The sequence below is a fragment of the Schistocerca americana genome, chromosome 11, assembly GCF_021461395.2.
Source record: "Schistocerca americana isolate TAMUIC-IGC-003095 chromosome 11, iqSchAmer2.1, whole genome shotgun sequence".
NCBI classification, from domain to species: domain Eukaryota; kingdom Metazoa; phylum Arthropoda; class Insecta; order Orthoptera; family Acrididae; genus Schistocerca; species Schistocerca americana.
In genome coordinates this window covers 80,991,228-81,008,903 of record NC_060129.1, presented here as the reverse complement: position 1 = coordinate 81,008,903, position 17,676 = coordinate 80,991,228, and the positions used below count along the sequence as shown (strand labels likewise).

The 17,676-nt window shown below is 38.5% G+C and overlaps 1 protein-coding gene across 1 annotated transcript in view; it reads left to right on the top strand.

Annotated features, from left to right (window-relative positions):
* Positions 1-31: 31 nt before the first annotated feature.
* Positions 32-17,676, top strand: part of LOC124554211 (RNA polymerase II subunit A C-terminal domain phosphatase SSU72) — a 46,202-nt gene continuing 28,557 nt past the window's right edge. The window contains exons 1-2 of the mRNA XM_047128279.1: positions 32-361; positions 591-734. Of these exons, the coding sequence (XP_046984235.1) occupies positions 279-361; positions 591-734 (227 nt within the window). The 5' untranslated portion in view covers positions 32-278. The remainder of the gene's footprint in view (positions 362-590; positions 735-17,676) is intronic.

Genomic DNA, 17,676 nt, shown 5'->3' with positions numbered 1-17,676 from the left:
ATCTTTCTGATGAAATGCATTGGAACGAATATTCGCGAAGAGAAGTAGGTCACCTGCAAGACGTAGGGAGGGACATTACTCATTAGGGAGAGAAAGGGAATTGGAATTTTCTGGCTGCACTTTTGTTTATGGCATTTCTTAATATCTGCGAAGCGTCTGATACTATCTTATAATGTTCAGCTAATGTTTTGATTGGGTTTCATTTAAATTTGAGTACGTTCCTAGAGATTTAAGTGTATAAATTACTTTAGTCAATACCGTTAATTACTGACAAAAAGATGCCAGTGTGCTGTCCTTTACGCGTAGCCGTTATATGTTCGAGTAATATGAACAGAAGCATGGAAGCCCATGCGTTTTTGAGGTTTGTAATTTACAAATTAGGTATAATAGTAGCAAGATACGTCTCGTGATTTTGAGCCAATGTGTTTAATGGCGTCGATTGCGTAATAGTTCCTTTAAGGGATTTGAGGTTGAAATAATGAATTTATTACAAAAATGTTTAGAGATTGATTTCCACAGGCTCTTAATTTCGTTGTTCATGTTTATGTTTAAATAGACTCTTTTTATGATATTGCTTTGATTTTGTACAGCAAAAAGGGCTTCTTGGTCAAATCGTTTGGCACTGGAGACAAAGTAAAGCTTCCTGGAACAGCGCCAGACAAACCTAATTGTTATGAATTCGGAGTGACATACGAAGAAATATATCAAGATCTTCTCCTCAAAGATAAATCTTTGTATCCTTTGTCACCTGCTAATGAAATTAGGAAAAATGAATACCTCCTCGGATTTTTTTTTTTTTTAAATTTCACTCATAAAATTTGACAGTGATGTGTACTATTTTCACGAGTGATTGGTGACTGATCGTATGTTTCCTTTGCTCTCGCTCACATGTTTTGTTTTATAGGTAAAGGCTGCTGAAATTCGGTGGCTGGTTCGTGGGAACTTCGACACCACGTTGGCCACAGTCATCCAGCTGTTCTGGCAGACGTTATAATTAAGTTTACCTATTTCTATTTTAAAATTTTATTCTTAGTATAAATTTTTACTTAGTATAGCATTACATGAGATCATGTATTGCATCAATAAAAAAAAAGTCTGTGAATAATATCTTATAATTTATTTTACAGAACACCTGTACTGCATTAAGAGGGGTGGGTGACTGCTGGTTTGTATGATACTACATCAATACACATGGCAGAAATGTAGAGCTCAAAATTCCAAAGCGACATTTTCTGTTAACATATTTACACTGCGAAACGCGTAATCTGCCTGTGTATGCTCATGCATGAACTGTTTTCTTTGTGGGATTGGGATTAGGGTTTCTCACGTGAAGTGACTTGCTTTTATGGGAAAATGCTTAAGTGAGTAAACTTAAAACAGTTGAGCAAGAAGACGGTTGACATTTAAGCATATAAAATTGGTAATCAACTGATATACGTAACAGCAAGGGAGAGTAATGTAATCTAAATATGCACACACATTAAACAAGAAAATACTGCTTATATAAGTGTGAACAGTATCAAACTTGGATACAAATTGATAATTGTGTCGGACATGTTTGAGATGCATCATTTAACCGGAATGCTAAAAACATAGGATTCTACAGTGTAATTGAAGATGAAGCTAGTTATGTAGAGCCTATATTCAGCAAACATATTAACACTTTTGGCGTTATTTTTCTCAGTGGTATGAACAGCAGAGAGAGAGAGAGAGTGTGTGTGTGTGTGTGTGTGTGTGTGTGTGTGTGTGTGTGTGTGTGTGTACGGACTAATATTAGTTATATGGTAACGATATTTTATAATCGGTGGAGGCTTTCGCTGTCTTCAGTTATCTGTAGTAAGATAGGTGAGATGCGGATCGGAGAGATTTTGGTATTTATTGATGCTGCTAAATCTTATTTGGGCAGAGTATACTGTACTGTGGACAACTCCCAGCAGGTGGTACATTAAAAACAATTCAGCTGAATTCACCCACATGAACATATTCTGCTTCTTGTGTTCATGTAGTCACTGCAAAGGATCAGATTGTGGTGCATGAATGCATGAGGCATATTTCCAGTTTAGTTGCGTCCAAGAAAATCAATGTTTTGCTGTGGCAAGATTTAGTGCAAAACACAGGTATTGAAGCGAACACTGTAATTCAGTTGACAAATATGAAAAGACCCACAGGGAGTTATTTTTGTTTATGGTATAGAGTGGCATGGCAGAAGAGTAGAAACTATTGGATTGAGATTTGTGATAAATTACAGTATTGTATTCATGTGCAGGAAAGCATTTAACTGTAGTAGTAACACCTTGTTAAGAAGAGGTAGAGATCCAGGAGAAAGTATTGAAGCTAAAGTATTATTTTTAAAATCCAGGGTGTTCTTATAGAGAACTGTTTTGTTGTATGTGGGGATTAGATTTTCATTTTAGGATAAAAATAAGCTATCTCAGTTCAAATGTATGAAAACTAGGTGCCATTATTTTGAAATATCTAGTGTATTCAAGGAGGACATAGTTCATTGTTGCAAGGCAAAATTACTTTGTGGTATTTAGTGTCAAGAATTTTTAGTGGGCAGTTGAATCAGTGTCACTTTAGGTCTTGTATTTGGAGGGAGCAGGATGAAAGCAAATAATGTGTGCAGTTTATTTATTTATTTATTAGTAGTTTGACAATGGAAAAAAATGTTAGCTTAAGGTAGAGGTGAAGATGTCATTCTTTTAGACACAAGTGGGATCCATGGTCTCCTGAAATGTGTGAAGATAGCTGCTAGTCATTGAATAAAAGAAATATATTGTTGTTAATGGTGCTTATGACTTTATTGTGCATGTGTTTAATGAGAAGTTTCCGCATTTCTGGTAAAATGCAGTTGTAGCTGATGAGTGTGCAAGCAGTATGATTATATGAATTGCTCAAATTGAAATTAGGTTGAATAGTTTAAACTATTTAAGCATTGGAAATGCAGTGAAGCAGCTACAAACAGTAATTGAAGAGGTGACACCCAACTCATACGTTATTTAGTGTTGTGCACTCGTCCAATATGCCATTGGTGGTGATAGTGCTAACTAACTTTGGGAAGAATATTGTAAAAATGTTGTATTGAACATAGTTTCCTCCGTTTTGAAAAATTCTTAATTGTCAGTACTGTTGTTTCATCACTAGGCAGTGTCTTAAAGATCAGATTTATATTACATCAACAACTCCTGATAAGTTTTGCAGAACCTGGTAGGATGAAGGCTATGAAAATAGAAAAACATTTTTATATTTCTGGGTATTAGATGCCCCTAAAAAAAAATTGCTCATTTCAGGTTCTATATTGTGGTTATCAGTAACAATTGAATGGTTTAAAACATTGTTCAAAAAAACTCAAAGCTGTAAAGGTGATTGTGCATTTCTCTCTCCCACTGAGAATTAAAAGCTGATAAACTTTGTTTTTAGTAGTTATGAAAATTGTTGGTTATGCAATTCATCTACTGAGATGTGGAATATACGCTGTAATGGTTGACTGCCTTTTCACTCATACCATGCTGAATCCTTGAATCATCAGTGAGCCTAATTAGTGAATGTAACACACACTTCATGTTGGTACCCCTTACAAACACATACTCCAGTGAAATATTTGCTGGTAGCTCTGTGGCTTGTTAAAATTCTTTGGTAATGTAATGAAAGCAACCATTTTGACATAAGATTAACGTAGTCCATAATTTAATGTGTAACAGTCTAATCAGTGATATTGATCTGTTCTGAGCTTCTTGTGTGAAAAGTACAGATTTAACTTTAAAAAATATGCAAGTTATTTGAGAGGGAAAGAGAGGAAGTACCTCAGCTGTCAAGAGATGAATCTGAATGGAATTAAGTCAAAAGTAACAATATACAGTTGTGTATGAAATGAGTACATGGATTAAAAGACAAACGGAGAGGCAAGCAGCCTGAAATAAAGCAGGGGTAATGTCGGCATGAAATTTGGCTTTTATTTATATAGTGAGGAAATGATGAGATTGTCATTTGCGGATAGTAATAGTGTTTAAAAAAGGAGTGATTGTTCTCAAAGCAAATCTGCTAAGGCACCCAACCCCTTCTCCTGTATGTTAGAAATAGGTGTAGACTTGACTGAAAAATGGTGTAACACTTCAGAAAACTTTTGGTTAAGCTTTTTAGAAAGTGGTTGTTATGAAGTATACTGCTGTATGGGAAATAGTTGCTGGAAATATGTTCACTAGGTTTAAGTGGTTACTGCAGTGCAGACAGAAATGTGTGTAGTAACATTCACATGATAGGTGGACCAGCTAAAGAATGTACCTGTCTTTCTGCATTAAAAGAAATGTGCCCTTTAGTGAGGTAGACTATTTGTTTTTAGTGTTTCTGCTGTAGATTTGGAAAAGGAAAGGGGGGGGGGGGGCGGAGGCATGGCAATAAGTATCTCTCTTAGGTAAGAGTGAACCTGAAAACTCAGATGGATGTTGCTTTATTTGAAATATTGGGGGTCATTTACAAACTGATTAGATTAATATGTGGAAACTTTGTTGATGTGGTTGGAACAACTTTGGCAGCTCCATCCAGAATGGTGAGAGTTAGAGAATGCACCATAGCTATATAAATGAGAAATTATCACAGGTGATGCACTTGGTAGAGAGAACAGCAGTAAAGGAGACTGCAGAGAGGAAATTGTTCATGTATTTTAACACAATAGCTCCCTCGAGGCTGCCAGTAGTCTCAGCAGAACCTCACATCTGATGCCATGGCGTCTTGTGATAAAATGTCCTTAACTATCCATGCGGCAGTCAGTGTGTTAATCGTGTGGAGTGGGAGGCCTGGGGGATAGTGATGGAAGTGGATGTGGGACTGTATCATGTTGCATTTGAGAACATAGAAACTAGTCAACAAAAATGCAGTCTCAAGTGTAGAAATAGCAAACAACACAGATTCCCCAACTGATTCAGGTTTAACTAATGAATATAAAAGGTAAATGATGCTATACAGTGAAATCAGTTTTCAGAAGGATCAGGAACTTTAATTTTAATGGCAATTGGCTAATTTAATGAGAAGGTTAAAGACCTCCCGAGGCATAAAGTAAAACTCTTTAGTACAATTGCTGATGGGAATAAGTGGACTGGAAGAGGAAAAGGAGTTAAATATTATTAAATTCTGTGGCTGTGAAGTAACAGTTATTACAAAGCATTAAACAAACCATGTAGAAATGTTCGCCCAACGTGGCAACACATATCAAGGTTATATTGAACTGTCAGCTTCTGAATCTCACAAAAAAAACCACTAAAATTTCATAGCAGTTGTTGTATAAAATATATTAATCAAAGTTTTCATGCTGTTGCCTGGTCCCATACAATTGACACTGAATATGACCTGCTGTAAGTGGTGGTGTAGCTTTGGTGAAATGTAGTTTTTTTGGGTGGGGGGTTGAGGGGGAGGCTTCAAGATGTTGCTTTGTTGTTGGGGGGGGGGGGGGGGGGCAGGGAGGTAGAGGGACTGAAATAGTCATGCTAGAAGGAACTGGCTTAAATACTAAACTTTTTAATGTGCTTTATATTTAGAGCTGGGTTAGCTACTTTTCAATATTTTGGTTGTGTTAGGGAACATGTAAACTTTCATTGCCCCCTCTTGTCCTAAAATTTCACAGATAATGTGACTTCCGTTGCTTCAAATGGTGTAGATACTTAAATGACATGCTGTTAGTATTAACTATTTCTTGGTGAGATAAATAATCTGATCTCCTATCATTACAAGTGCCTGAGTAAGTTTTTAGAAATTGTACACATGAAATGGTTAGTTAGGAAGCAGCCTATCCATTGCGAACACTGACAAATACAAATGAAATAAGAGGATTGCAGTTTCAGAACCAAGGAATCCTTTTCTATTCCAACGAAGGAAAAGGCAGAGAGGGAAGGGAAATAAGCGATTATTTTAAAGCAAAAGCTAAACATTAGACTCGGTATGGAAAGAATGATTTGACAGAAGTGAAATTTGTAGTGGACTGCACAAGATAAGTTTGAGAATGGGAGGGAGGGAAGGAAGGGGGGGGGGGGTGACCAAACAGAATTCTTTGTGAGGTAACAATTAAGTTAGAGATAAGAATGGAGAAATTCTAAAAGGCATTCAACACTTAATAGGTGAATAATGACGACGATGTGATCATACAGAATATCTTTCCAGAAGTGGTAGTGGATCTTTGGCTGACAGAACCAAACACACGGAATATTTAGCAGAGACTGATGTAACAATGGGTATGCCTCAGGAAAGTGAAATCTGGCAACATACATAAACAGTTGATGAGGTAGGGTCAACAGAAATGTCAGATTATGCACTAGCAATGCTGTTTACAGGACAGAACCATCCTCAGATGTTTGTAAGGTAATGCAGATATTTCCATTTGGTGTAGTCATTGTCAGCTGTCTTTAAATGTGGGTAAATGTAAGGTAATATCCGTGATTTTGAGTTAGAACCCGTTAAAATTCAGTTACTAGATTAATACTAAAGATCAGGTGGTATCGTGTTCTAAGTGGTATGGAATGAGCAACACACACAGTTACCTTGGGGGAAGGAGAATTGAAGACTTAGGTTTATTGGACAGTACTGTACATTCATAAAGTAAATAGTATAGGGAAATTTTATGTGGCCAATTTGAAAGTATTGGTGGTATGTTAAAAGTCCTTATCAAGTGGTGGTGATAGACATGGAACAAATTTGTAGATGCACTGCTAAGATTGTGACAGGTCAATATAGCTTCTGTGGGAGAGTATCAGAGATGCTCGGGGAACTTGAATGCAAGTTTTTAAATGAACACACTGCCACTCACCTGCATTGTACTTTAATTAATTTTGATACAGGTTTCAGCCTTTTATGCCATTGTTTGTCACAAGCTCAATAATGTGAGAATGGCATAGAAGGCTGAACCTGGGTCATAATTAAATAAACAACAATACAGTCAAATAGCAGTGTGTTCATTTAAAAAACTATTGTACGAGTGTTGCTCAGCAACATCAAAAATTGTTTAATGCAAGCCTTAGGGAGAAATATAATATTCTTGTGAAATCCTGTTTCGATAACTCGAGAGAATCAGAATTTTAGGAAGTGTGTGCAGCAGTTACGCTGCTATCGTATACCTCACAAGGATTTTCAGATAGATAGTATGGGACACACTGAGGCATTGAATAGGACGAAATCGCCGATACCGGTGTAAAGCACCTATCTTGAGGCACTGTACCATTACTTATGGATTATATTTGTAGAAGTAGAAAGTATAAGAAATACAGATGAGGTGGAAAATTGAAACATATCCAAACGAGCTGTCTAATGACCTCATTGTTGACAGTATGTTAAACCCCAATCCTTTTAGAGAAGGGAAAAAAAGGCAGTGGGGGGAGTGCCAGAAATAGAAAAGGGATGGTAATGAGGAGGGAACAAGATACTTGTCTTGGTTGGTAGGACACAGAGAAAAAGAGGGCAAAGTGTGACCAGGTGAGGTATGAGCAAGAAAAATGAATTGCTGCAGTATTCAGATACGAAGCAGGAAATCTGTGTCCCTGCTGTTAAATAGTGGAGTGCATATATTTCCTAATACTGCATGCTTGTCAATTCCCTTTTACGAGCAGAGAACTTTACGGTCATTATGAAACACACAATGACTGAATGCAAGCAATGCGTAGTTATAGTGCGTTGTAGTGTGTGCCCTGTGGTAGAACAGTTGAAGTGAGTGCTTCACGATACTAGGTGTCCAGACGATCACAGGTGAGAACTTGCTTCCCAGCATGGTTCATACCTTTTAACATTTTGGTATTATCTTCTGGAGATCTCTCCACAATTGATACCACTGCTCAATGTTGACAGAGGTGTGTCAAGTTGCTTAGTGGACATACTAAGGTCACGCATGAGAATGTGGACAAACTTTGAGAATGGTAACTTATTTTGCAAGGGCTAAAAATAATAAACTGTACTTTTAAAAAGTACATCATATGACATTTGTAGAGTGTACCTGCCATCAGAAATGTTTATTTTTGACAGTTGGGTGCCCAGGATGAGATTAAGAAAAAAAAGTACAGCAGTGATTTTGCTGACCAGCAATAGAGTTAGAGATAAGAATATAAGTATTTGAGGAACTGCGAGGAGAAGTAATAGTAGGGTGACAAATTGAAACTGTGGGAGGAAAGGGGGTGATGAAAAAAGAGGTAGCCAGAAAAAAGGGATTTAACATAAAGAGCAATAAGGCATTTTTATGCACAGTATACCAATACCATATGTGCATCGTGGGTAATTTAGTGGGTTTGAGTGTTTTAGGTGCTTATGGTTAGAAGACCTTAGTCTTTAACTTTTCCACAAGGAACACTTGATAATGACAAGGTGGGTTGAAATTCACTGTTTACATCAGGTAAAGAGAATAGCCTTAACAGAATGATGGATTCTCTCAACTTCATTTTTGCTTGTAGTGCACCCCCCCCCCCCACCTCTCTCTCTCTCTCTCTCTCTCTCTCTCTCTCTCTCTCTCTCTCTCTCTCTCTCTCTCTCTCCCCCCCCCCCCCCCCTTTCCCCTCATTTTCCTTTCTATTCCTGTCTTTCTATTGCTTTGTATCTTATTTCCTTTTGGTATTGTGCATGCAGTACACTATTCTGATGCCCATAGTTCCAAAATGATCTATGCCACTTTGATCAATCATATTTCAAAGAAATGAGGAAATAGAGAAAGGTGTGTTTTGTGGCATAATGTATCTGTAGCCTGCAGGATATCTACTTTGTTGCACTTGTTCTGCATCTGCATCTGCATTACTCTTGTTTAGACATCCAAAACTCATCCTCATTTTGACAACTCCAGTTTTCTTGAACCTCCTGCATCACTTTATGATTGTGGGAGGTGATAGTGGCATGCTTCTGTAAAGTGTCCAGTATCTCTGCTATACATGGGTGTAAAATTTTGTCTCTCTTAACTGTTTACAAATGGCACAATCTGCTGGGGAGAGGCCAGTTTTGTTGATCTACCCTGGAAAGAAAGAAAGAGAGAGAGAGAGAGAGAGAGAGAGAGAGAGAGAGAGAGAGAGCTAGCTTTAGATGTGTGATAATATTATGCTGCAAACACCACCTTTCTACCTATCCAGTTTCTGAACTATATTGATCAAAGTTGTGAAGATCATTTTGGAACACCCTGTATTGCTTTGTTTCTCAATCCTGTTTGTTGTGTTGACTGTAGAGAGAGAAAAAAGGGGAGAACAGCACAATAGAGGTGGTGCTCTTGGAAAACTGAGAAAGGAGAGCTTTTATCCTGTTGACACATTTTTCACATTTTGCTTTAAGTATATGATATATTGTTACGTTTCATTGTTCATTAGGTAATTCATAATGTTCTGTCATTGTGCAATGGCTGATTTATTTGTGGTAGGAATTTTCAATTTTGAGTGAAAAAATTAAATTCCTTTTTTTAAATGTCTGTCAGGTTAAAAAAAACGTGTCAAATAAACTGACATATCCTCACATAATTAAACCAGAAGTGTCGGTTTGCAGCACTAGTTTTTATTCATATTTTATTTTGTTTTTTATTCCTCTTCAAAGAAAGGATATCTTTTTGTGTCATAAGGTTCAGGAATATGTCTGTCTTAGAGTAATTGCCCCACTAATTGTAAGTGCTGAATGGAATTATATCTCAATGACAGACTGCTGCTCACCTTATTGCTCTTGAATGTAATTAAAGGCAGGAGTTAACTTAAACTTGATAGTGAGCAAGGTGATCCAGTGATGAAGACACTTCTTTCTGCACACAGTCACAGTGAGGGAGGGCTGTGTGAACAAGAGAGGACCAATCAAAACTAATTCTCTCTCTCTCTCTCTCTCTCTCTCTCTCTCTCTCTCTCTCTCTCTCTCTCTCTCTCTCTCTCTCTCTGTGTGTGTGTGTGTGTGTGTGTGTGTGTGTGTGTGTGTGTGTGTGTGAGAGAGAGAGAGAGAGAGAGAGAGAGAGAGAGAGAGAGAGAGAGAAACCTATGGATAGGTGACCTACAAGAGAGCTGTTAAATGTACTGAATGGCAAACATTCTTAATGTTTCAAGTATACCCTTACTTTCAAATTTATTGTGGCCATTGATTGAGATGACTTGGTAATGTCACACATTGCCCTTCATTTGCTGGAGTCAGATTCAATCATTCATGATATCTTCAATAAGCTGACTGACATGGTTATAATTCATGTTGAGTAGGCTTGATGTGAGGATGAAGTCTTTAAGTGGTGTGTCACACATAATGTGTGGTGGTTTCTCCATCCAGAGTAGTGTTTCCCGTCCAGCCAATCTGTATGATATGCTGGCCATTTACCACCACTCCTGATCCCCATCCCACACTCTGTGGTCTTAAACACCAGTGAGTTGCAGGGCACATTGTGCAGTGTTGCTCGCACATTGCACAGCTGCAACTGGCATGGGGGGGGGGGGGGGGGGGGTACTCCAGTGCTATCTAGGTATTGCCAGATAAGCACTTGATGTTACTGAGCAATTCCTCCTGGGGGGCTGCAGTAATTGTGAGCACATACAGCCACACGATAATAGTGACTGCAATCTTGTTAAAGTGGTGAACAGCTTCATTAAAAGAAAATATGACACACACACATGTAAAATATGCAAATAAACTTAAGACGTGGCTTTGTATGTCTCAAGTAAAAAGTCACTTTGGACTGAAGGTATGATAGCTTACTGTAGAAAGTAGGACTGAGAAAGTGAATGGATCAGCCTGAAGATCAGCTTGAACACTACAGTGCTTTATGTACGTGGTCGTACTATAAAAGGTTCACCATTGCCTTCCTCCAATCTTTAAACTGACTTACCAGTGTAGTTATAGGTTAATCTACAGTTTAATATGGTCTCCAAACAGTGGCGAAATGATGCATTTATCACATAAATAAATCTTGTCAGAAGTGATAGGGGAATGACAGATAAGTCATAGTCTGCCGACCCACAATTTGAGTATGGCATCGATTAAATTAGTGTTTGTTTATTGAAGAAAAAAATACAGTGAATGACTGAAGGAAATGTGTGTTCTCCTCGTGTTATTGGGTTTGTTCCTTGTAAGCTCTGTAAAGCAAGTCCATAGGTTTCCATATGTCCTGCTTAACTTCTTAGGTTGTATTTCTCCATCAGTATGGAAGCATTAGTTTTTTATCTTGTCTGTGATGGATCTTGTACTTTTTTGTTTCTTTGTTGGACATGTCTTATATATGAGTGCAAAGTTGGTAATGAAGCACCACAAATAAACAACTGCTATCTGCATAAACTCAAAGTATTAATGATGAAAGACCACAGAAGTGAAGAGGTAATCGAGTCAGCTGGTCCCACAGGTGCAAAACAACATCTCATTTTTCATTGTTGAAAAGGAGCTAACAATTTTGGCACTTCTGTGCACTAGATGTGATACATGTCCCATACAACATCTTCGTAAGCAAATCTCGTAGGAATCAACTTATACCAATTAAAGGATTGTGTGGACATGATATTGTCAACAATCATTGTGCAGCTTTTTAAATGAATGTGGTAACCAAGTTGGCTTCTCCGTATGATAGCCAGTGCTATATGGTCACCAAGGGTAAAGTCGGATTTGGCACTTTAGCAGTAGTATCAAACCCGGATATTTCGATCTGCATTTTAACTTACCATTCACCTTTTAGTGCTGTGGAAATTAACTAGCACCACAGTTGGAGGGACATGCAAGTCAGTGAAGTAGAGTCCAAAAGTAATTTCTTTGACTACATCATCAGTGTGGCCAGTGGCATTTGCTTCATCACCACCTTTCCACAAAAACACACATTTGCTAGGTTCATGACTAGCATGCCCATTTTTAATACTTTTATAGAAAGGCCAATTTAGGTGAAACATTATTCTTAGCTTTAGGAATTGAAGGTGTCTTCTTTAGGAAAGGAAAAAGGAACCTGTTATTCCCAAAACTTTGATGTACTATTTGTATCAGCAGTACTGGGAGTTGTACCTACAATAACAAATCTGTGTCTTTCCCTGACTTATAGGCCTTGTGTTCAGTTATGTGACCAATTTCCAATGGTGATATGATGTTGAGCATTGGTACAGGAAAGTGAATTACATGTACTTTTAAAACAATGGAAAATCCAGGATGGAATGTAACAATATCATGAAAAGGAAAGCTGCTACTCACCGTATAGCGGAGATGCTGAGTTCCAGATAGGCAGGACAAAATAAATAAAGCTTTCAGCCATTAATGTCTTTGTCAAAAAAAAAAACCCACACACACACACACACACACACGCACACACACACACACAGTGTGGTTTCAGTTGGCTGAGACTGTGGTCTCGTGTGTGTGTGTGTGTGTGTGTGTGTGTGTGTGTGTGTGTGTTTTTTTTTTTTTTTTTTTTTTTTTTTTGGACAAAGGCCTTAATGGGTGAAAGCTTTATTTCTTTGTGACAGTCTTTTTGTTGTGCCTATCTGCGACTCAGCATCTCCACAATTTGGTGAGTAGTCCTTTTCATAATATTGTTACATGTACTTTTGAATGTCTGTGGGAACACATACACATGCACACCACCTCCCACAATTTCATTGTTCATCTCTTTCATCTTCTCTTTAGCTTAATTAATCAATATAATTTCATGAGTTTCTTCATTTCCCTTTTTGTTTTGTACAAAGTTTGTTTGATGTTCTTCTCTGGGCCACAGATAATAGTTTCAACATATTAAAGTGGAAGATAGTGAGGTTCTGGAGTGATGTTGGCTTCTGTAAGTCATTAGTTATGTATTTCAAATTTTTTTATTGATAGAAATAACTTAATTTCGTAACGTAATGTGAGCCTTGGTAGATGTTTTGTTTGCTATAGTGTGACAGCCGGTAGATGCTACGTTTGAAAATGCCTTGTGGCTTTTGTAAATTTAATGTGAGTGTAGAATGACTCAGACTGCTATGAATAGGGTTGACAGTGTTAGAATTTTTTACCCTGAATCCCTAGACCTTTATCAGACTCCACATTCCCCCTTTAAAGCAAGATATTATGGAAGGAGCCAATGATAGTTGAGACCGCAGGAAAAAGGCCCTATGAACATGTATTCGGAAATGGGTTTTTGCCATGTTAGATGACACTGATGAATGACTGTTCCTCTGACCATGTGCCATGCGTACCTTATGTGATTGATGCTGTGTACTGTAAGCAGCAAAATGAGACTGTATTCATGCTGGGAACGAGCCGAGGTGATGATTGTGTATGGCTAAGCAGATGAAGAGTTGAGAGGCAGCACGACTATACCAAAACAAGTACCTTCACACACATCATACAACATTTCAAGCTGTTTTTGGGCATTTGTGTGATCATGGGTCCCTTCAGACAGATTAACGTGCAGGGAGCAGCAGGCTGTGCTTACACCAGAATTGGAAGACTGGGTTCTATAGGATATTGAGACAAACCCTAGTACAAGCTCCAGTCAGGTGTCCCACCAACATGATGTAAGCCAAAGTATGATTGTGTGTGTGCTGCATGACAATTGCTACTATCCCTATCACATGCAACAAGTGCAAGGACTATAGCAGTGGACTTCACCATACGGGAAGGATCTTGTCAATTGTTTTTGCACCAGACCATCAAATTTATGGGATTTCTGTCATCAGTCCCTCTTTACCAACAAGGTAATCTTTATCAGAAATGGCATCCTCAATCCTCATCTGCATGATCCTCATCTGCATGATCATCATCTGAGGTCTGTTGACAGTCTTGGAGGAATGGTTGAGGTGTCTCACATACTTGGGCCAATTGTTATTCCACACGGCTCAATGGAGGACCATACCTGGACTTCCTGTGGAATACTCTGTGGGCTGCTTGAGAATGTGCCTTTGGTGATATGACAGGTTATGTGGTTTCAGCATGATGGAGCACCACCCCATTTCTGCATTACAGTTTACCAACAGCTCATCAACGTGTTCCCCGGACATTGGATATGACGCAGAGGTCCTGAAGCATGGCCTGCTAGATCACCACACTTAAACCCCCTGAATTTTTACTGCTGGGGGCAACTGACAAGCATGGTGTATGCTGAATGGGTTTCTGACATGTAAACACTTCAACAGTGTGTTCACAACACTTGTGACACTATTCGGAGAGGGGCCAGAACGTGTGAAAGAGTGCGCCAATCCGTGATGCAACATGCGAACGCATGCATTGCATTGCATGAAGGCCACTTTGATCATCTGTTGTGACGTAGATGTGAGACAGGTCTGTACCGTGTTCCGGGATGATTTGTTGTTATTGCAAGCACACTGTCCATTTCCAGACACATGTTCATAGGACCTTTTTTCCTCCATTTCCAATCAGGAAACCAGCCCTGTAGTTTGTCAGTTTTAAAAACGTTCTCTCTAGGTGCCTGCATGAATTAAATAAGTCAGAGTCAGCAGGGAGCAGTTAGTGAGAGGTAATTTTGAAAACTTGCGAAGCAAGATATTTGGGAAATAATTATCAGTTAACCAGAAACAAAAATAGTGTAGACCAGAAGTAAAACTGTAACTGTGGGAAAGTTGGGCAAAATGGTGGAGTATAGTGGACAAACATTCTGGAGAAGAAATGGAAATAGTGCAGGCAAAACTTGTTTACTCAAGCAGGAGTCACACAATTGTTGCTCTGTAATTCTAGTTTCGGTCATGAACCATGTTATAATCGTATTACTGCCAATTGAATTAACATCTTTTTTAATAAAACCTCACATTTCAGTTCATTATTGTGACAGAGTTGTGCTTTAAAATTATTTTTGTGAGGTGTCAATGTCTTCAGCAGTAGACCATCCTTAATATCATAAAAGTAAAGAACATTGCCTGCATTCAACTCTGTAGTAGTGCATGCTGACATTAAAAACTAGACAGTAGCTGCATACCAGCTGGTATAAGTTGTGGGTACTCCCTTCATGCTCTGCCTTTGGTGTGTGTCGCTAGTGATAAATCTGGATGAGGCAACCAAAGGCAAAACTGTCATGGAAGGTAAGAGGAGCACAACATGTGGGATGGATCTCATTTTGGTACATAACATTCTGAGATCATAGTTGTTGTGTGGAAGTCATTCTGTTCATTTATACTGATATGATTTAAATTATTTCTCATCCTTGTTCTGGTAGTAGCTAAGATAGCATAGGAGGTTTTTTTGTGTTTCCCCAGATCGAGTAATGGTAAGAAAGCAGGCAGAGTATCTGTGTAGCAAATTGGCATTGTATCCCACACGATTATGAAAAATGCCAATGCGATATGGATTCCGTTAGTAGGTCCAAATGGCAACTGTTGCAGTAATATTCTTTCTCAGTGGACAAGTACAAAATTATGGAGGGAGGTGCCATGCGACCCAAGAGGACCGAATGAAACAGGTTAGGTTGTTCCAGGAAATATCTACAGTGCCTTAAAAATCAGCACTAGGCAAAATGTCAACAGTTTTAGATTTAATAAAGTTCATCCCAAGCTGCATATGAGGGAATTAAGGCAAAGGCTGCTGCTGTGAAAGATAAGTTATCGGTGAGAGGGAAATGGAGGCATACGAGTAGGACTGCTTTTATGTTTGAGCTGATTGTGGACTGTTCAGCCAAGACCAAGCCCTACAAGTGGAGAATGCAAAGGGTTTCACATAACTGCTGATTATCCAGATGAGAATGTGGTTGGTACAAGTTTTGTCAGACTTGGCAGTGCTTTGCCATAAGAATACAGCTTTTGGAGAATGGGTTGCAGCTGTTATTTTGTCTAACCTGTGGCACATTGAGTTTGCACTTTGACTCCTCCATTGGTAAAGCAAACAACGCGGCTAGGTATGCTTATCTTCTGAATAGACTCAGTAGGAAGACATGTAGTAGTAGTAGTAAGTTGAGTGGATTCAGATGTGAGGTTCTGGAAGGAGCACATTAGTTTGAACCATAGAGACATACATGATACCAGACTGCATTTTCAGAAGTGTCAGTTTTTCTACAAATTGTGATTGTCGAGTTGGATAACCGTGGTCCTTTTATCCAGTTGGAAAATATTAATTGTCAGCTCTGTTGTAATGCTTACTTACAATTCGACAGTTATAGTTGAGGTCATATTGTGTAGGTACCTGTGGAAAAAAGTGCAGATATTCTTAAAAAAAAAACCACACAATCCTGTAGTGTGTGTTAGGGCTGAAGGTAAAACAGTAGTTGTCTGGCTTCTTATTATGAATCCTCTAAAGTTGTTCATAAATGAAAGCAGCTTCTTAAAACTAACAATGGAAACTCCAGTTGGGAATATCAACAATATTAGCAAAAGGATAGATCGCTACACATCATAAAGGAGACATGTTGAGTTGTAGGCAGGTACAACAGGAAGACTGTTGCACATTATAGCATTGATCAGAGCCACCTTCATCAAAGACCACATTCACATAAGCAAGTGGAATTCCCATTGGAGCTGTTCGTGTGTGTGACGTGTGGCTGGCTTGTGTGAATGTGTGTGTTTTTTCTTCGTTGAAGGTGGTTTTAGCGGAAAGCTATAATGTGTAACAGTCTATTCATTGTGCCCATCTGCAACTCAGCAGTTGTCTTTTTAGTGAGTAGCAATCTATCCTTTTCCAAGTATTGGTGATAAAGCAGCTGCTTAGTTAGGTCAAAGACTGATTGAATTTAGGATTATAACTACCATTAATGTTCTTAATTTTTTTCATATAGCAGATGTGGCTGAGCAAAATTGACCTCACATAAGAAGATTCTTCTAACTGTAATGTTAATGTTGCTTGCTCTTGCTTTGGAAATCTGATGAGTAGGCTTCTGTTTAGTTTTGCTGAAGTGGTGTGTAGGAAGAAGGAGTTGATGGGTTAGGCGGAAAACTGAAAATGCTGAAACCTTCAGTCTGCTTTGACCCGTGTTACCATCAAAGTGATAGATGTAAAGCCCTTGTCAGAATGTGATGTTTGTAAAAGTCTTGGCATAACAAGAATTGTAGTTATACTCATGACATTATTTTTATTGGCTTACCATCTTACAGCCAAACTGTCACCATTTATTCTGACCATGTAGGTGGGCCACGCTACACATCAGTAAGTCATTGCAAGATTTCGTGTTGACATTCCTCAGCTTGTGCAAAACGCAGCAAAATTGTCCTATTCCAATCTAAGGTAAACATTGGGCTACACAACAGAAGAGTCTGTTACCGCATCCTACATTCCAGAAAATAATATACAGGCAAAAAATTATCAATGTTCTGTTCTTGTTTGTGCCTGTCTGGTCTTGCACACCACATCATTAAAGTTACAGGTCAAAGCTGATGTTTAATTATCATTGATTAGGTAATCTATAAAGGCCTGCTACTTTTTTTCAAATAATATGTAATCTGTTGCTGTAATACATATTTTCTTCACATGAAATGCAAACATAAGCATGATGAAGAAAATCATCTGTGTGAACAGTGGCATACAACATACTCTTTGTAGCAGGTTGGGTGTGGAGAGGTGAATTAGGTCCTTTGTCATTTGGAAAAAATGTAGAATGGGTTCATTCTAAATATGGTTGGTACTCCAAGAATGGGCAACTGCAGAGCAACAACATATGAGTGTAGCTACAGAAGTGGAAAACCATAATAGCAAAAGAAGTCAATGCATTATATAGTTAACTGTTGCAAGAAAGGGGAGAGACAGAAAGGTGCAGTAGCAATTGCTGGCAAGAGTGGAAGGAATTTGGGAGTTATGTACTTGAGAGGAATGCAGCATGTATAGCACATG